We start from the raw sequence: 21,662 nt of genomic DNA on the forward strand, positions 1-21,662 counted from the left end.
AATGATGTAGGACAGTGATTCCCAAACTGGGGTCTGCGGACCCCCAGGAGTCCGTAAAACATCACCAGGGGGTCCGTAGGCAGCAGTTTTAAAAGCACAGCAAAGTTTCATGTATAATTAGCAGCTTTTGAGCAACAATAAAAGTGTCAAGATAATGCCAGTGATTAATGTACCTGCTGGAGAGAGACGAGAGTTTTGTCCAGTGGCAGCTTTGACTTAACTAATGTAGCACAAAGGGTTACTATTCCTACTGCAAAGAACGTGTAACATGCATTTTAAAAAGAAGTATTTTATGTGCATAGGTCCGTGGGTTACTGCTTTTATCACAGAGATTCTTTTGTTACTGTGCACTTCATAAGTGACAATCATAATCTAGCAGAGGGACCTATAAACTGTCATCAAAGAGCTGCTTGCAAACCGCATGGTACCAGATAGTAACTTATGTTTGTTTCCTAGTCATTCATTATCCTGATGCTGCTAAAAAGGTTTATTTGGGTGGAAATAATTTTTTAATGTTAAAGTCAGTGCTAGCCACAGTGTTATATTCTGAATCCTGAGTTTGTGCTTTTCCAGACCAAGCACTCTTTAAAAATGCCTACCAGTATGAATGACATGTGAATACTACACCTTGTAGTCCTCTTTACCTTATGTAACATTGTCTATACACTGATTTACATGTATGATTCATTGTCTCTATATGTGTGTGATGTAGAGTGCTCTGACATCCTACAATGGTATTAGAGATGCTGTAAAACAAATGAAATACATGTGACAGAGGGGATAAGAAGAGAGGAGAGGCACTGTTGGAGGGTGATAATAAGGGAATCTTTGAAGAACCCCAACAAAGATTGTCGCATCCTGATGCATAGTAAGGTCTTCATTTACTATTCTTTAAAAGCTAATACAATTCAATATATAATGAAAAATGTGTTGTAGAATGCACCATTGTTTCCTAAATATTTTGAGGGGGAGAGCCTCCCAAAGCCCCCTTTGTAGTGGTCTGGCACACTCCCGCACTTGGGTGCACCGTGTGGGGACTGATCTGAAACCATTTGCCAGGGCTACTTTGGGTTTCCAGTTTGGCCCTGGCAGGAGCAGGAGCCTCGTACTGGGAAATAAAACCAACAATTTAAAAGTTAGTCACTGAGATGCAGCACCAACCTTCCCATTCATTTTTTTCCTTTTTTGCAAATTCCTTCAATATAAAATACTAAGGGCTAGATGTACGACCCGTATTTATATGCGCAAATGGGTTCGCGAACCGGTTTGAGCATGCAAAAACCTATTGGGCCATTTACATAGCCTATTTCATGAGTCACAATGTTTTTGCGACTTGCTAAATAGGTTTTGCAACTCGCTATTTGGAAGGGGCATTCCCTTCCAAATAGCTTGTCTCAAAACCATGTACAAATGTATTGTGACCGCAATTGCGGTCGCAAAACACTCACAATTACCACCTACTTCAAGTAGATGGTAATGCATTCGCAAATGGGAAGGGGTCCCCAAGGGAAATGCAAGCAAAATTATTTTTGTGAGGGCAGGCAGTGGTTCCAGGTTCCACTGCCTTCCCTTAAAAAATGAAACGAAAACGTTTCATTTTCTTTTTTTTTAAATGCATGGAATACGGGCTGCATTTTTTTTTTTTAACAGCTTTATTTATAAGCAGTCCCTGACATGGTGGTCTGCTGTGCCCAGTGGGCCACCATCCCTGGGAGGCCTGGAATTCCCAATGGGCTCGCAAATTGCGAGAGGCTCATTAATATTAATGAGTCTCGCAATTTGCGACCCCATTGGGAATCGCAAACAGTGTTAAACACACTGTTGTACATTTCATTTAGCGACTCGGAATTTGTGATTCGCAGGGATCACACTGATGCCAGCGGGGGGTGTAAATTGGATGTAGGGGAAGCAAACATGTATATCTAGTGGCTGTCTTTAGAAATAAAGGTGTTTCTAAAGTTAAGGCCCTAGCTACTTCCTTTCCCTACATGCAATTAACCTTTACATAAGTGATTGCTGTATATTCAACATTTTTTCCATGTTAGTGCTGAGTCAAGTAAACAGGAGCCCAGTGCTGCTGCTGCCCAGGGGCCACATGTAAAGGTCAAGAGGGCTGCAAGGGGCCCTCGGGCCGTACTTTGTGTATCACTAGTCTATTGTATCTGGATAGCACAGCGGTGGCAATGGCTATTTTCAGTGATGTTGCAGAAAAGACAGAGAGTCTCTAGCCCTTTTGTAGCTGTGAGCTTATCCTCATGGTCAGTAGGGACCACGCATGGTGCAGGTGGCTTGTGTGATCTTATTTGCCCAATTGCAGATATCACTCAGTCAGTTTGTATTTGGTTTAGCAAATAGACAGGCGAAGGGTATTTCTATTCTGGCTGGATTATGAGTTCTGCTCCAGTCACTGGATTTTGCATTCAGGTCAAACCCTCTCCACACAGAAGGTTCAGTTTTGAAAACTCAGAATAGATGTTACAGATCTTGAATGAAATTGAACAGGAATAAAGTTTTCTCTACATTAGCAACTGGTCAATTACATTTCTGTGAGGCTTTATCGAACAGATAACAGAACTGATGGATGTCATCTGTTGGGGATGCTCTTTGTGGTTGTTCGACTAGGATCCTTAGCAAAAACATATAAATCCCATTCCTGATAAGAATCATCTGGAATATTGTCCTACGATGACTGGAATGATCATCATCATCAGCATTAGAATCCATGTCCTGAGATGTCTCTAGAGGCCTAGGTGGTGCTATGTCCCCTGAAGGTTCCTAAACATTTGGCAGAGTCATAATATTAAAAAATGGTCTCTGAGAGGAGCCAAGATGGCGATCGGGATGGCTGCATAACCGCTTGGCTCCGTGAGCCCTCCCGCCCCGCACATATATCCTGGCGATAAACCTGAGCAGTATTTGCTAATTTTAGTAGGTGAAGGGAAGCATTCACTTACCATCTGCTTTTGAGGCTCCACCGCGCAGTAGACCCGAAGAACTGTCTCCGTCTCTTTGGCGGCCTTCGAGGTGCTGAGGCCGGGATCTGGAGTGAGGGGAGTGTCCGGCCGTGCTTGCAACACCAGCGGCCTCTGGTCGCGATGGGACGCCGGTCGGAGTGAACCTGAGATCTGCGAGCCGGAAGAGATGATACCAACCCACTCCCATTAGTGGGTTGCCCTGCGGGAGGTGCGAAATAGCTGGGACTGAGAGAGTCCATGATGCCCAGTTCCCCCTCGGTGTGATACCCGGTTATGTTAACAGCCCTCCCTGGGCACCGGTGGGTGACTCCCGGGCAGCAGGGAGCTTGTTTAGCCTTTCGGTGACTCTCCTTTCTGCAGCCTGCCCTGGCTATTGAGATCCCGCTGTGAATCCTGCTGATCCCGGGGGTCGGACCCGCTCCTGAGGTGCGGTGGAAGGGAAAGAGAACGTGATGGCTGCAATGGCGGATGATACTTTCCCGTGCACCCCTCACCCGGGCAGAGAAACCAGTGCACAAGAGAATCCCGGGGTCTGGCTATGTGAGAAACCGCCCACGCCCAAACATATACTGGCTGCACTAACAACCCTGCAGACAGCCCTGATCCGGGAGGCCCGAGACTTGGGACACAGGATGGCCGCCATTGTTGTCCCGCCATCTTGTAACGGCACGGATCGCTCTCAAGGAGGCGCCGATGTGTCTGCCTCTGCTTCATCGACGTATTCCCCGGATGAGTCTACATTCTTAGAGACGTGGATAGATTTGGTTCATGAGCTTACTGTGGATGCACCTGTAGCGCATGTGATTGTCTCACCGGGGCCTTTCTCTGATCGGCAAGTGGAGGAACAGCATCGATACACGGCTTGGGCGGCCCCGTCGGGGTTTTGGCGCTTCCCGCATCGTGTGTTTCCCTTTCCGTGTCTGGCGGGACTGTGTTCGGACTCGAGACTGTTGGCGGTGTTGACATTGTTCCAATCAGACTTCCGCCATGCATCATCGGCGAAATTTCCTATGGAGCGGCGACACTGCCTGACCCTCCCGGTGTAATCGGACCCTCTGTGCTACTTTGTATCCCGTTTGACGGATGGTTCAACGTTGGTACTATTGACAAACGAGGCCAGGGGTGAATTCGATTGGAACATGGAGGGACTCATGACTGGTTGATGGTGATTTGAGGGGCGCTTAGCGGGGATGTCATTGATTGCGTTATACGTGATTGCTGCTACCTGTATTTCTTCTACCATTACTGTTTATACGATTTTTGCACGCGGAAGTGGGAGGGGCCGGATGACCAGATCGAGGGCCCTTCTCCTGTATTTTTTCTCTTCTTTTTCTCTTTTTCTTCTCTGTATTTCGGGTCTCTTATTTAGGGCGACAGGCACGCTGCTCGGGGGGTAGGCCATAGCCTTTTGCAGGGGTGCAGGGTTGAGGGTTGGGGGATGGGTTTGTTATTTTGTTCTATCTTTGTTTCTATGGCCCTTTGCCCTTTTCTTTTTTCGATGTCGTCGTCTTCCATGTCTCCCATATTGTGTTTCGCCTTGAGGGGTGGGGCCAGTTCGCCATGATTGCTTGGTGTTTATTGCATCTATCCTGACTCATATACCCCCTCCCCCATCTTTTTCATCTATGTACATCACTGGCGTAAATCTTTTGCTTTAGTTAGCTGTATTAGGGGTGTGTGTGATTATGCGACATTGATTTTCATTTTATTTTTCGTTATTATAAAATGAACCGTCTCAGCTCCTTATTATTGCATGGTACTCTCATTATATGATATATCCTGGATGCTACTCAGCCTTTGAACTCCGGACCGCTGTATGTTTTTATACTACATTACTTTTTTAATCGATTTGAATAGCGGCCGGCCGGACTGGTTGTAGGCCCATGTTTGTATCTCCGTACTATAACAATAAAGTTTCTTTAAAAAAAAAAAAATGGTCTCTGAATTGACAAGGTTGCCCTGATGCCACATAATGTATTTGAGGAGAAGGTGGTTGCATTCTTTCATGGAAGTGTTTAATTATTTGCTTCATTATGTCTGAAAAGTACAACGGAACCTGAACTATAGGCAGTTATGGGTACCTTGGAGGCACCCTGAATGTCTGAGGCCCAACATGGAAGCTGTTCCTCATCATCCATGTCACCTGGTACATCAATATCATTAGGACACTCTGCTTGGAAGCATGCGTTAGAATGAAGTCCTTCCTCCTTGGAACAAAAGTTATCCCCATCACTCTCTCTTTTTTAATCACTTTGTGAGGTCGACCAGTCATCTAGCAGGTATGGTGGTTGTGCAAGTGTGATTCTAATGGGAGAAACCAAAGACAAAAGTGGTAGGCAGTGGGTATCTGTGGAATAGACAGAGTCAACAAAGTGGTCGCTGAAGTGGAAAATACTGCTGTCAACGATGTGGTTAGCAATATTGAAGAAAAAGCTGTTCTTGCAGATGTACGATTCTGTCCTCTTTATCGTCGTCGATGGAAATATCATCAACAGTTTCTTCATTGATAAGGGCATCAATGACGGTGCAGCTATCCTTGATGAGCTCTTTCTTGTTGATGGTGATGAAGATCTCTGTGGCTGAGGGTTAGCTGGTAATGGGGTAGACTTCATCGGCATACAAAGTTTTAACGGATGTAACGGTTTGGTAATCAGTAGTGTGTTCGACAATAGTGACATATTGTCGAACACAGTAGTGTGTTCGACAATATGAGCTTGTCAGTGTAGTAGCTTTTGTCAGCAGTTTCAACTGAGGAAGCCTGATCTTTGACTTGGACAGTAAGGCACATGGCCACGTTAATTTATTCACATGTTTAGAAGAGGTAGGAACTACCTTAGAAGAGGGTTTTTCCTGTTACTTTTTTAAGATTTTGAGCCAGAAAAGGCAGACGTCTAAGTCATTAAGACAGATGCGGAGGGCTTTTAAGGCAGATTGCGGAGGGCTTTTAATTTGTAGCTCGGCTGAAGAACTAGCTTCTTTGGCTATTTTGTGTTTTTAGCCTTTCCTGATGTGATAGAAGCAACACTTGTGAATGAAGATTTACCAGTGGATACAGCATTCAGAGCTCTCAGGAGGTGACCCTCTCTGTCATTCAGAGTTTTGCCACTACATGCCCCAATGATGAAACATTCACTAGGTACATGAACTGACTTGTGAAGGCAGTAAATTCATTTTATTTGGACATTCCTCAACATAGATCTTCTGTGTCCCACCAGGGTCAGCTGGGTTGAACAAGGATCTCAAGGATTCAGCCATGATGACAGGTAAATATAAGGAACACATGTAGGGATCAACTTCCCAGTAACCTAAAGAAAGGAACAAGCACTTCTTACTTTTGTGGCTGGGGGTGTTCGACTCCCAAACAAGGCATTTTTGAAGGTTTGCGAGTAAACAGCAAAACTCTGGAGATTCTCTGCCATCCTCAATACGTGCAGTACAAAATGCATCAGTTGGAAGCTCTAAAGAGGGTTGAAACTCTGTGCCCTTGCACCTCATTGGATGGACTTTAGGTCATAATATAAGGTGGATGGCTGCTGGTAGTCTATGAATGTTTGACCATTTGCTGTACTGAAATACTGCTATGTTAACATTGACTAGAGGAGTTTCCCAGCCTGATGTCAGGGAATAAATCAATTATGTGAATTTATTAAAGATCTAATGCTGAAGTATTGTGCTGGAACTGTGCTGATTCTGTGGCTTTGCAATGTAAGTCTTCACCTGATGAATTAGTTGCTTGAGGACACGATAAATGAGTTGCTCCAGGTCCCAGGTTTTTACCACCTAGGCATATGTGTCTATGTTTGTGGGACATATATATACATTGTTGACATTGTCACACATTCTATGTGAGATGGGTAGGGATCTGTGAACCCGTCCCGAAGAAGAAGCAGCACGCTTCGAAACATGTTGACACACACAGGAGGTCTTGTACATCAACACAACACACCTCTGCCTAACACCTTTTTAATAATACCGGCACCATGGAATATTACATTTTTCTACTCCCCAGGCGATAGGTATCTTTTAATATTCACTTATCACTCACTCATTACCCTACCACTCACCCTCTCACACCACACATAGTGAAAAACATCAGTGCTCCCGCGAATTCGCTGGTAGTAGCACGCAGCGTTCCGTAGAGGGACGCGAAGACCCCTATGATGAAGCATGACACCACAGGCCCTTTTGGTGTGTGAGGGGTATTTAAGAAACATGATGTGCTTCCAACCGATGTAGGAAACACACATGACCCTTGATCTAAATTCTGTATCGCAATCCCTCATGGGTGGATCCTATTGTTTATAAATAAAATATATATATATATATTTTTTAAACCGTGTTTTGTAAACATATGCCTGTTCATCCAGGTTGCAGCCAGGCAAATGCCTGTCAATGAAACACCATCAAACAGTCCTGCTGGTATATAGATACACTTCTAACTGAAGGGGCTAAAACCCTTCCTCATAAACAGTGGTCCACCTTATCATAGTAGTATGTAATGGCAGCAGACACTCTAAGAGCTACAATTAGCTTGGAAATAGATTGCCCTTACCTAAAACATTAACTACAAGAGATGGCACCTATTTTTTGAATTTACTAGTTGTTTCTAAGTAAAACTTTAGACACCTCCACAGAACCAGCATGTGAAGCGTTTTTTTCTGCTGGCATACTGGGATTCTTGAAAAAAGTTTTTAGGATGGCAGGACAACAGGTCTTATGGTACTTTCCGTATGAAGCATGGATTAGTTTGTAACATGACTACATTGCTGGGAAAATGCAGATACGGCTCTTTAATTGTAAAAAACAGAATTACTCCTACTATTCTTGCGGAGATTGAAGTGAAGAGGAGAGTGGGATTCCAAGAAAGACATTTTTTGTATGCTTTGGGCATCGGTTCAGTAGGACTTTTCATGAGTTGAGAAAGTACAGTATTAAGCTGCCATTAATCTGGTGGTTGTTGCAGCAGTGGAAAAACACGAAATAATCAGTTCAGGAGCTCTTTTATAATTCTTTACAACCAAAGTGTAGGCTGATTTTGTCTCCTTCTGTAACGTGACACTGCAGCAAAGTGTACTTTAACTGTAGTAAGACTCGGGCCTGAGAGGAATAATATGGAAGAATATGATGTGAACTACATATAGATTCTGATGAGTGCACAAACCACAGCTCTTCTATGTAACTTCATAATATTTATTCTAGCCTGTGCCAAATGTTCTCCACAATCATCTGAAGTTTTCAAACGAAGAAATTAATTGAATTCCTGAGCCATGCTGGTAAGCTTAGAGATGCTGGATCCGGGTGCAGTATTTGGACCTAATAGCGTGAAAGCAGGTTCAGTAGGGGTAATAAGGGTATGTGCAATTGCTCTTATAGGAGAAGAAGCTCTGTGAACCAGAACTGTTTTAGCTACCACAGGGGTTTAGTATCAGTCCACATGGTTCGTTTTTCATCTAGTTTATGACTCTTGAGATCAAAGGTAGAGGGAGAAAACAGTAAGCTAATGTCTCTTACTAAGTTATCAAAAACACATTCCCCTATGACCCGGTAGTATATGTCTACTGGCATAACAGAGGCATGTCTTGTTGCAATTTGTTGCAAAGAGATAACATTTAGGCTTGTCCTAGAGTTGAAAAATGGTATTGAATTGAGTCTGATTAAGTTCCCACTCGCTATATTCCATGTATGTCCTGCTCAAGGCATCTGCCCATGCATTGTCTATTCCTGGGGCTTGCTCCGCAGTCACTTGAATTTGATGCTTGATGGCCTAATCCCATATTCTTAAAGTTTTCTTGGACAGGGGAAGATATTGAGAGCCTCCCTCTGTGTTTATATAGTGCACTGAAGTAGTTTTGTTTGTATGAATCAGTCTGTTAACCACCTGATCTTCGCACATGCGCGGTGTGACTGAGCAGGAAGAAGTGATGTGACTCTTGAACACAGTTCAAGAACGGAAGAAATACATACCCTGGGAACCAGTACTCAAGCCCTCTGAATGAATAGAAATACATGAGAAATTTTACAATTGTTTCAAATATGTTGTAAATATGGGTGGGAAATAAAGATTTATGAATAAAAAATAAAGGGGTGGGAATTTTTAACAATGGACTGAAAAGAATAAATTGGAAAATAAGGGGGTCATTATGATTGTGGAATTCCCGCATCCTCCGGGCCGGCGGAAGCCACCGCCGGCCCGGAGGACGCGGGAAAACCGCAGCGGAGCCTCCACAGACCCAACGCCAAATTAGGATGGCTGGTGGGTCTGATAATCTGTCCGCAGCTTTTCCGCCACGGTCGGAAGGCGACCGCGGCAGAAAAGCACTAACATGTCTGGTGGTGTCTATCAGACACTGCCAGGCATATTAGGATGTCTGCAATTCTATGCTTTTCCACGGCGGCTTTTCCGCCGTGAAAAAGCATACGGACCTTCACTTCGGGGGCCCGTTGCGGGCCCCCTGGGTGAAGGGGTGGTGGGGGGTGCACATGGGGGGTACCTATGGTACCCCTCTGCATTTGCGTGCACAATGCAGCAGGCACCGCGCAGTGCCTGCCGCTTTGTGCACGCAAATGCTGTGCATGCATTTTTTACATTGGGGCGGGTGCAGCTTGAAGCTGCACCCGCCGCAATGTTAGAGATAGAGGATATGACCGCCACCCTGGCGGTCACATCCTAATCAGATCGAGGGAACGCCGCAGCCCATGCGGACGTTCCCTCCTCCTCAGGGGTCGCGGACGGACTCAAGTCCGTCCGCGATCCTAATCGACCCCTAAGTATGGTGTGATGATCATCCCCCCTTGCCTGTCCAATCTGAGTTAGTAGTTTCATGATATCGAAACATTATTGGGAGGTACATGAATATTGTAGGGTATAATTGAGGTAGTTTTAGGTAGTTAGTGAGCATGAGATCGGGATGCTGTCCGAGTGAACCAGAGACGGAGATTTGCTGAATGCTGCAGAGCTCGGGATTCTGTTGGAGTGACGAGAAATGCTGATGAAGAATCGATTGCAGACCCATCTATCTTAAATTAATTTACTTAGAAGAAGATCGTGGAAGAATCTTGAGGAGGAAGAGAGTGTCATAGAGGGGTGCTACGTGAGCGTCGGTGATAGAGAGGTAATCTATCTTGTCCTGATTCCTGTCCTGAAACCTTTGTCGCCTGATCTTTCACGGGGGCCCTTCTCAGCTCCCTGGCTAGGGGGTTGGTTTTCACACCATCCTGGGTAAATAGTTCCTGTGTATATGCCAATGTTCTTTTCTCTCTACCCTCTCCTTTCTGAGCATATGTCATTGCAAGATATAAAAGTAAGTGTTTGATGATTAATTAATCACATTTTTCTTCCTATGAGTGACGAGACTGTACTGTACTTTGTAAATGGTTCACATGAAATTAATTTAGATAAAGATTTAAAATACTTCATCGACCAGAGGAAAAAACTTTTTGATCAGTGAAAGGTTAGTTGAAAATAAGAAGTGACTAATCTTGAAATAGTAGGAAATCATAAACAATTGACCCCAGCGGTTCATTGCCAGGTTGTGTGTATGTGTTTATGGGCCCAGGTGAGTATATGGTATTGGAGTACCTGTTGCTGGTAAGCCTCTGAATCACAGGACCCGAATTAAAAAAACAGAGTAGAGAAAGAGAAGGCGGGGCAGATAATTTAGCTCTTTGAAGCCCATTGTTATGACATTTTTTCTTGAAAACAATCCAGACGTATACGCCATTTGTCCAATTCTGGGCATTGCTTTTTTGAGTACTGAGTCCAGTTCTCAAGGCCACATCTTGAGATAACTGCTAGATTCTTGGGCTGCATCATAAATACTGTGGTTAGGTCTACAGGCTCCATTTGCAATGTTTTGTCCTCTTCTCCAAGACTCATCAGGTGTTCTGTTGTTCACATCTGGAGATTGGTATCCAGTTCTAAAGATAGTTTCTGGAGTACTGAGTTTGGTTATGGAGACAACATTTGAAGCATTATGTCAAGGTCTGGATGCCGTATATTTACTATTGTGCCCAATTTTGAAGCTATGTGTACAACAGTGAGTTCATTGGTATGGCCATATCTTCAGAGGCAAAGAAATATGTATTTGTGTGATGGAAAACGGGGAGCTGTTTAGAAGATCATGTCTGTAATTCCCATGGTGCACTTGACTAATGAGCTTTCATATGGTTAGAGGTTTTCTAGAGAAAAGAGGGGTGACAGGAAGGTTACCTCTTGTCGTAGCTTTTTCAGCTCCTCTTGCAGATCTTGTACTTCCTGTTCATAGTCCAAAAGCTGTTCTCCTTTCTCTTCCCTAGAGATAAAATCAGAAGGAAGTGGTTACATTCATAACGGTACAGGAGAGAAGCCAAGTCAACAATCTAAGTCCAGTTTGAATCCCATTTCATCTATGGGGCATGTCAGAGTAACACTATAGCTAATGTGTAGGCCCAGGAATTTCTCGTTCAAAAATCCTATATCCAACAGAAGATGTCCTGGAAACCTCTCATAACTTTTACTACCAAACTCTGGAAAGTCATACCACTATACAGGAGTCCCGAACTCAGCGCTCACATTTCACCACACCACCAATCTGGGGTCTTCTCAGAGCAGAGCTCAAAGTGAGCTGGAAAAGGCTCACGTACCTTTTTCTATGAGTGTTCTACTACACAGAGACTCAGGAGATTGTTCTCAAATAGCCTCAGGGTAAAGATACACTGTCTCTCTAATCCTAAATCTCCATGACAAGGAAGACTGGTGACAGTTCTGCGTTCTCATTTAACAGAGGGAGCCTGCCACTTAGGTTTCTCCACAAGGGAATGTAAGATGGGCCTATTATGAAGTATCCACAATAAGCAGGAATATTAATAGTTCCAGAATGCACCCATGGCTTAAGGTAAGCAGCTCATCAGCATTGTTCTACTCACATCTCCTGGCGCATACGCCGCAGCTTTGCTTTGGCATCGGCCAGTTGCACGGTTAGGTGCTGCCGGTTCTCCCTTACTGAGGAGTCGAAGAGTGGCACGTCTGAGCTCAGGATTGAAGAGGGCACCTGGGAAAGAAAAAGCTCTTTCTCCTGGGTCAGCTCTGCGATACTCTAGAAGACAATGGGGCAAAATCAGGTCAGTAATCTTAGACACAAGCACCATAAAAGAAGCATATCTAAGGGACAAACACAACAATTAAACACACTTGTGGGGCAGACCTCACAAAGGAACTGAGACCACTGATTGGCAGGCACCACAGAGGACACATCTTCATGCCAAGGAAAACACAAGTCAACAAACATAACTGAAGGACAAGTAAAACAAAAAATGATATCACACCTGAGGGCCAGGTGTCACAAAGGCTGGCATGTACACACACACCAGGTACCACAAAGAAATAACTTAAAAGAGGCACTACACAAATGAACTAATGCACCTAGGGGTCATGTACATCAAAAGAAACAAATGACGGACATGTACAAATAACAAAACTACCTGAGGAACAGGTACAGCACATAAAAAACCATGTGAGACAGACACCGCTAAGAAACCACCACACATGAGGGAGAGCTACGACGGAAACACACTTGAGGACAGACAGACCAAACAAAGGGACCTGTGTTTAGGTACTGTAATACAACATATACATCTGAGAGAAACGTGTCATAAAGAACTATAAAACAGGAGAGACAGGCAATAAGAACTAAAATGCACAACAAGGGATAGGTATCACAAAGGAACTAACATATCAGGGACAGCTGGCAAAAACACATACCAGAAAGACAGATAAAATAAACGAAAAAACACACCTGATGGACATGTACCACAAAGAAAACACACCAGAATGAAAGTCAACACAAGAGATGTAACACACCTTCAGGACATGTACCACCAAAAACAAACACACTGGTGTGACAGATGCCATAAAAGAATAAGCACAATAGATCAACTGATGTCACAAAAGAACTAACACATGTGAGGGGTGTGCATCACAAAGGAACTAATAATACACTTGGGGTGAAGATACTACAAATCAAGAAAAACAACTAAGAGAACAGTAACAAAAATAAATCATATAGGTGGATAGGGTCCCATAATCAACATAATATACCATTGGAATCTGAATAACAAATTAAATAACATGGGGGAAAATCAACATAAAGGACATGTACCACCAAAGGAAGTAATGCACCTGAGGGACAGGTGCCAGAAAGGAAACCCACCCTAGACCCAGTTACAAGAGAAGATCTTACACATTTGAGACATAAAGGTCATATAATAGAAATGACACAAACTGTGAGCCTCAACCTCTCACCTCTGAACTTTCCTCTGCCTCCCGCAAGAGGCGCTGCAGGTGATGTACCAGTGTTTCGAATGTGAATTCCAGGTGTTCGCGGGAGACATCTGCCAGGTCTGAGCACTGTAGTGGGAACATATAGCTGGAGTTTTGGGTCATCTGCAAGAATAAAGAAGAAGGTTGGCATTTGAAGAAACAACAAGACCTCTCCTTCATGACCCGGGACTCAACAAAATGCTCCTAAAGTGAGAACTCTAATTCAAGCCAGAACAATCCAACCAGTACCCCCAGAAAGTACGCTGATTCCATCTCTCTCCACGCCATCCTCTCCAGTCTGGACTATACAGAGAGAACTCCAGAGTCAGGAACTTCAAGCAATGTCCCACATTCCCAACCAAAATCCCCAAACACAGTCAACAATCTCTTTTACAGCCAGACCGTACCTCTAAGCACAGTCCTATAGCCCAGCTTACCCAGGAAGCTGTATCCCATTCAGGACCACAGAGCTAAGTCAGAACTTCTAAATTAGCGGAGGATATCCAAACCCAACTAAGAACTTCCACAACCTCAGTCAAGAATCCCAAGTCATAGATCAAAAGTTGGAGGTAGATGTATCCTCCTACAGACCCCTGTCCATCACAATTTCTAATCTATGGGACACTGACATGCTCTCTACAGACTATGTGGGAGGGCAACCACACAGATCCCCCAAAATATTATGTCCAACAAGTTCAACTAACGTTGGCAGTGGACAGAAGCTTACATCTTGGCTAAATAGATCACTACAGATGATGACTGCAAACTCACTGGCAAAACAGATGATTTCCTGGGAGGGAGTAATAGTACAAGAACTGAGAGACAAAGAGTGAGACTACATACTGTCCTGCCCACATAGGTTATCCAGGAACATTAGATTTTGATATACACAATTCAACTATCTGCACACCACATACCTCACAGACAAAACACAATTGTCCTGACAATGAACAAAAAATGCCCCAGATTCCACACGACAGACACAGCCTTTATACACATGACATGGACGTGCTCGTCCATGGTCAGATTCTGTCGTGCAGTCTTGATTTATGGAATTAGATTCAGTTATGGCTTGAGCCACAGTGATGCACTGGAGATCATCCGAGAGACCCCCCATCCCTGCTGAAGAGAGGAAGGCCACAGATGGGCAAGCGCTGATAGTACGGCCCTCCAAACAGAAGAATGCTGGGGGTCTGTAAGTACCCAATTGCAGACCACTGATATGAACTGACTTGAAGAACCCACAACACAACCATAGAGTAATCCCACCGGCCATGAACCGCCAAGAAGGGGTCGGCAGGAGCAGCACTACCTAAGCAGTCAACTACAACTGAACCATGTGAGATGGCCTCGATGGTCAGCAGCTATCAACGAGCACCGTGAGCCCTGCACCTGCTACAGTGTAAACCCAAACAGTGCTGGGCTGAGCAAAAGGTATTGTATTATGATCCTTTTTCAGTTCAAATATAAACCACTCATTACTACCGCCTATAGTTTCTCCCACCCGAACCACAAGCTGTGACTATCAACGATGACAGACAAGTCACCTCCTGGGATGTCTTGCCATACGTATGATAACTGTGAAGCATGTAACACGTGAAACTAATGTGTACAATGTATAATTTAAAAAAGCAATAAATAAAAATAAATAAAAAGTAACTGAGTGTGCATTTAGACTATAAAAGGGAATTTTCCAGTGCCTCTACCAAACCACTGGAGCTTTGATATACAATAAAGTTGTGTCTCACAGTACTAATTTGTTGCTAAACCATAAAGTGTGTGTCTGTCTCACACACATTTTTAACGACCACACAGTGAAGCACTATGTCCCATAACAGGATAACAGTACCTTAGTGGTTATCAAGCATGACAAGGAAACACATGCCACACAGGATCAAAAACAAAGACAACACCCTTCCAAACACACACCTACATGGCACAGCTTGCTGCCGTTATATGCAAGCACTGCGGTGCCCCACACAGGGTTAGTAAGCATTATATAAATGTTTCAATACACTACAATACACCATTACAATGGGGTGATGCCTCACCATGTCTAAGAAGGAAGGGGAGATGAATAACACAAGTCATGATGATGATGATGATGAGGCAGAAGGGGGCATGATTAACATTGACAGAATGCTAACGCCATTGCTACTAGAGACCACATATTTGCTAATAAATTTTGAACTGGCCTACATTACCAACCTGACATCTGCCCTCAAGACATCCCTCATGTCTGTGAGGGCAGTCAAGGAGAAAGCAGAGTCTAAGTATGTTCAAGACACTTCCTCCGAGCCATCCAACCACTGCACGAGCTCCAGCTTTCTTCAGTTATAACATATAATTAACATGTATTTGAAAAAAACATTGACACCTGTATAAGCTTTACCTCTTATGACTGACCTTTGTGTAGTAGAGCCAAAGAGTGTATCTGAACGGTACAGTAGGCATGATACCCCAAAACAAATCCCTGACATATTGTCCAATGTGGCAGTGCAATCTACTCTAACTAGATGCAACCTAATTTTGTGTCTGCTCTATGAAAAGGAAATAGACTTATGCAGTTCCTGGACAGTCATGAAACTAAGTGGAGTCATTGTGATGGGCTATCAATCTAGGCGAAGATAGCACATAGGGTAGTCTGATTTCCAATCACCCTCTCTCATGGTAGGAAGAACTCTCCTATTTGACACCCCAGGTCATGCCACCACTTTCAGTCCTCCTTATGGAAGGAAGGGACCAATATCCTATCCAAAGGCATTCATTCCACTGAGGTAAATAAAATGCTACATTTACATAGAGGATCTTTTATATTCTTCTAATGTATTGGTCTTGTAATAATGAAGTGCATGACACCTTTAGTGGATGTTGAGTACGTCCTATATCTGGAAAGGTAATCTTGTAAGGACATTTCTCCACCTAAGAAAGTATTCATACTTGCACAACCCAGACACAAACAGATCTGCTTTGCATTACAGAGCTCTGTTTCTGCAAATCTATTCTGTAAGGTATACTTGTACTACTTCACATGCTTCATTCCAGTTTGATATTTCGCATGATACATACAGTTCTGTCACACAAACCACACTAGAAAATTAATCTGACTGAATCACTTTGTGCATCTATGTCTCTGTAATTAACATTTAGGAATCCTTTCAATCACAGGGCTGAAATGGCAGGGTATGAGAATGAGAATAGTTATAGCACACTTTATTCTTGGTTCTGCTCAAGCAGTCAATTATTCCACAATCTGTGCCTTCTATCACACCATGGCCAGGTCAAGTTACCAATCACATGAGAAGACAGAAGAACTTACTTGATAGGAAATAGTTGGGTTACAAGGAATGGGGACAGGGTCTAGAATTGAACAAGCAATCCACTCCTAATGTAAGAGATGAAATACAGAAATGCCTGCTTTATAGCAGGACTTCATCATTGCACTGATGGAGTTGGATCACTCAACTCAGAAAGTTTCTACGGTCTGAGGGCTATAAACTCTAAGAATTTCTTGGGACTCTCCAATCCAGTGCCATCCTAGGGAAAACTTCCCCTTACTGCGACTAAAGAGGCTAAAACACAGGAGTGTGGCTGCAAGGAGAACCCATGTAGCTGGGTCCTCGCCAAACTCCCAATACCGGGCATTCTTCCTCTAGCCTAAATGAATTTGAGGCGAACCAACTGGAATGTGAACTGTCTCCCTGAGGGGATGAAGCAGCGAAGCACTTATGAAAATTAATTCTAGTGGAATACAGAGGGCCTTTAAAATTGAAAGAACCAAGAGACAGGAGGCCCTGTCACAGGTAAGGCCACCTGGACAAGCCAGAGAGACGGACCCAGACCTTAGCACCCGAGTTCTAGACTGGGGAAATTGAGCTGGGTATGCCCCGCCGCAAGACAGTGAAAGAAGTCGAATGATTGGAGGCTAATGAGTGCCCATTGATGCTCTGGAGCAAATATCACTTGGACCTGATGGGGAGACTGGACCTGGAGGGGGGCTCCGGAGTCCCTGGACAACATGAGTGAGCCAGGCTTGCCCCATCGTACAGTGTGAGAGAACCCAAAATCGTTAGAGACTAATGAGAGTCCGAAAACAAAGACAAAACTGGAGGTGGCACCTGAAGGGAGGATGTCCTGGGTGGCACAGGAAGGGCTAACCCTTACCCACAGAGAGTACAACAGAAGAACAGTGTATGCACAGGGGGAAAGGGCTCACTGCCCAGGACCGTTAGCTGGTATTTAACACTAGCATGGGTCCAGTAAATTCTGAGCATTAACAATTAGCCACTTTTTTGGGGGGCCACCAACGGTAACATGGAGGCAGCTTCACAATGAGATATGTTGGCAGTCAAACCTAAGGTGCAGAAATCGTCATGCATTAAAGACCTACTGGTAGTCCAGAGACAATCAGGCAAGAGGCCCAGCATCACAGATTCTGCAGATAACAGAACTGTTAATGGAGGCAAATCTGGGTAGAAATATGGAAGTCTCTAATACAAAAGCAGACATTTGCCTCCTAAAGGGAGAGTTGAAAAAACAGAAATGTCTGCTTTACGGCAGAACTTTACTATATCACTGACAGAGTTCGATCACTCAAACCAGAATGTTGAGCACCTTTAACATGAAGTGGAGATCAGGATACAATATTTAGAGAAACTACATTAGACAGTTCTGGACAGAGTCAATGATGGCAATACAACCTGCTGCAATAACATGAAAATTTGAGGAGTACCAGAAATGATTCCAGATGAGTATTTGGAAAAGAATGTACAAGGGCTCTTCATGTAACCGATAGAAAAATCGGAAGAGACTTGTATCCTTCTAAAGAAGACCCACAGAGTCGAATCAGGAAAAAGCTGAAACCAGATGCGTTGCCTCATATCCACTTTTTCAAGGTCAACAAAAAGATCCATTAGTCAAATTACGTTTGGCACTACACAATCAATAAAAAAAGGTCAGGCTGTGGGTCTTTCTTTTCAGGCATGGATAGTTTGGGAGCTGACCCACATTAGGTAAGATTAACCCAACTTGTATAAAGATTATTATTGGTATTTTGTTTTGTTTCTACACTTTGATATTAACACAATAGGACTTTTGTATGCTAGATTACTGCTAACTGTGGTGGTTACTGATAATTGTGTTTGTTTTATTTATTTAACACCAAGTCAAAGCAAAAACTATGGTGAGAAGTGACATTGGGAAATCGTACCAACAAGTACTCTTCAGACTAACACTTATTGACTGGATAGATAAGGTTCTAGCTTCTACAGAGGGTGTTAAGATTATTCAAGATTAGAGACATCCCTCTCATTGAAAAATGAGTTTGCACACATAAACCGAAAATTAAACTTTTTGACACTTAACACCCAGACGCTGAATCCCCAATTGAAGCATAAGGCTTTTCTGCACTGGGTTCATATGTCGTCTTTCTTCAATAAACCCATCATCTGTCCTCAGATTTTGAATGCTTCAAATTATAACCCTATACAGATTCATTCCAAAGCCTCATCTAAGGTTAAAGGTGAGGCTATACTCATCAAAGCAGGTGTCCCATGCCATCTTGGTTCATCACACACGGATAGTGAGGGCTAAGTGGTAGAATGTCAGGGCACAATTTATGCATATCCATCCTTGATAGTCTCAATCTATGGCCCTAATGAGGATAACAAAAGCTTCTGTGCAAAAGTGTAAGTGTACCTTTGTGAATCAGGCCCTCTGTGTTTCTTTACATTACCTATAAGTGAACTAGGAAGTGAGCCATTTGGGAGGGCATCTATCATAATGAACCAGTCAATGTAAGCAACGTGACAGTATCTGGTATACCCACATGGTAACTGCATTTAAAATGTGATATTTATAATTAAACAAGCATATCAAAGACACATTTAGACATGCAGTAAATGTGCAGCACAGCATCTGTAAGATAGATAAATGGCTTGTCTTCTTGAATGCAACTGATAAATTGTATGTAACTAATGTGTGTTGCTGTTGTAAAACATAAATACTTTTTTTAAGGTGCTCTCTGACCACACCCCAGTAATATTGACAAGGAGGGCCACCCCTAGGGGGTCTACTCCAAAAGAAATCTGGCGATTGAACAAAATCGAGCTACGAGACACAACTATTTGTGAAGCTGTAGATAATTATTTTAAAGAGAATGAGACAGAGGGCCTGCCGTGGTTAGTGATATGGAAGGCAGATAAAGCAGTGATGCAGGAAAAATTTAACACAAAACCACATTTGTGAAATTCACCAAAGTGAGATATCTAGAATTTGAGACTGAGGCAACCAGATTGGAACAAGAAAATAAGAGAATTTGGTCAAGGCTCACTATAGAAACCTCTGATGTACAAGTCGTCAGCTAGAAGCAATGTTGGTGGCAAGCGATGAGGCCCATACATGACTAAGCATTCAACAAGTATGCTCTGAGAGAGGAAACAAAGCTGATAAGCTTTCAGCATATTAAAGTAGGCTAACAACCAGTTCAGAAATATAACCTGGCTATAAAAACAGCCAATAGAGATCTCAGAATATCAGCTGGGGAAACATTGAATGTGTACACATGCTCTAACACATTGAGGAACCATGCAAACCAATTTTACAGGAACAATGTCTTGAGGGTGTTTTTTTTCCGGACCTCGCCCGAATCCTATTAGAAGGCCTGGAGGAACTAATATCAAATAAGGAAATACAACGTCTAAAGCCCTATGGAGAAGAAATGTTGCTCGCTTTCCAGAGATGCGCTGCTGTGAACTATACCCTGTGCATACATTTGAATTGTATGAGTCGGAGCATTACTGAAATTGTGATGATACCAGTGGCTATTTTGGCATCTTGCCAGTCACTTTCTTCTGCGGAGCCAGCATTGATCACTCGGCCAAGCCTTACTTTAACTGTTTCGGGTATTAATGTTTGTAAGGCAGGAGTATATTGTGAAATTAATTTCCTTTCTAGGGGTCACATTGTTCGTTTTTTCCTGTGGCCTATATTCTGGAATATACATCGCTGTCTTTCCGTGATGGTTTAATGCAGGTCTCAATTCAAGATATTTATAAGATTGGGATTTATGCAATTCAAACTCATCAGGAAGTTCTAGGAAGGAATTCATATGGTAGTGATCCCATTTGTCACCCACCCTCTATATACTAATGATGTCCAAATTGAGAATCCATCCAGTGCATTGACTTCTTCGAGACATGTCGTGTGCCAGAATATCTGATGGGTTACATGCTAATTCCAGCCTGTCCCTTTCAGTGCAATGCACTAACAGTCAAAGACCACTTCAGTGACTTGGAGGAAGGACGGTGAACCTTGCCCTCCATAGAGAACCCTGAGCAAGACTGGTTCTCTCAGTTCTGTCAACTCAATCTACATGCCATTCCTAGTCCCCTGTTGTATTATGTGTGCACAGATTTGTTGAATGCTACTCTGAGTATTTTATGGGAGAGTAAAAAAGGCTCGGGAGTATTCATTTAGTTTCAGATAAAAAATGCTTTGGGATTTCAAAGGGGTAGTTCTGTAGGCCATATAACAGTTTGGACAGGGAGACCATTTTCAATAGGGCTACCCTTCCAGGATGTTTTCTTTGATTTTGTAAAAAGTAGAATATTTCTGTGCACATGCAAGATCCTGGGGCATATTTTAAATATATCCCTTTAAACATTTTTACAATAATTTAGTTAAGAAAATCATCCTGAAAGAGACTAATTATTTTAAAATTCAGACAAGTTCCAAACACCACTTCTATGTAGATAAGAAAACACAAAGCACAGAATGGTGCTCCACCATATGTGTTCACATGTGTACATTTTAATAAGGCCAATTTAAAGATTCAGGAAGCAGCACTGACCCAAAATGTAAATCAAGGCCAACTCGTAATTTATTTTGATGGTTATGCTTATTGTGCATGTGTTTTTACTGCACCAGTGTGAGACATGTATATAGATTTGGAACCAGAAAACCAGAATGGATGTAACAAGTATATCTGTAAAAATTAGAATGGTAGTACACCAGACGAAGATTGCTGCTGGTGCTAGTTCAACAGAAATACTACCTGAAGAGGCTGCTATCACAAAAATGAGGACACTAAGGCTACGTGTGGATAGACCACAAGAGGAGTGTAAGCTGACCAGCATTGAGCTAGCTACTCTTCAGGGACTAAAAGGAGTCATAATTGAACCTGAGGTCTGAAAGATCATTAACAATATGACTTGAAGTAAAGCAGCAGGAATAGAGGCAATGGGAAAAATGCTGCTACAGGCACTTTGCTATAGAATGAAGCAGAAAAGAAGGTCTTTCAACCTTGTTAAATGTGTAAGTCTCTTCTAACAGTATGACTCAAATCAGATAAAGTTAATGCCAAATGGACTTTGGATATACCTCGCCTCATA

At 43.1% G+C, this 21,662-nt stretch overlaps 1 protein-coding gene across 1 annotated transcript in view; it reads right to left on the bottom strand.

Moving 5' to 3' along the window:
- LOC144781589 (protein Daple-like) overlaps positions 1 to 21,662 on the bottom strand; it is a 316,346-nt gene that overhangs the window by 183,887 nt on the left and 110,797 nt on the right. Inside the window, exons 7-9 of the mRNA XM_078660504.1 lie at positions 13,255 to 13,395; positions 11,880 to 12,049; positions 11,185 to 11,266 (exon numbers count right to left, since the gene is read on the bottom strand). Coding sequence (XP_078516630.1) covers positions 11,185 to 11,266; positions 11,880 to 12,049; positions 13,255 to 13,395 — 393 coding nt within the window. The remainder of the gene's footprint in view (positions 1 to 11,184; positions 11,267 to 11,879; positions 12,050 to 13,254; positions 13,396 to 21,662) is intronic.

The sequence above is a fragment of the Lissotriton helveticus genome, chromosome 9 (genome assembly GCF_964261635.1).
Source record: "Lissotriton helveticus chromosome 9, aLisHel1.1, whole genome shotgun sequence".
Classification (NCBI taxonomy): domain Eukaryota; kingdom Metazoa; phylum Chordata; class Amphibia; order Caudata; family Salamandridae; genus Lissotriton; species Lissotriton helveticus.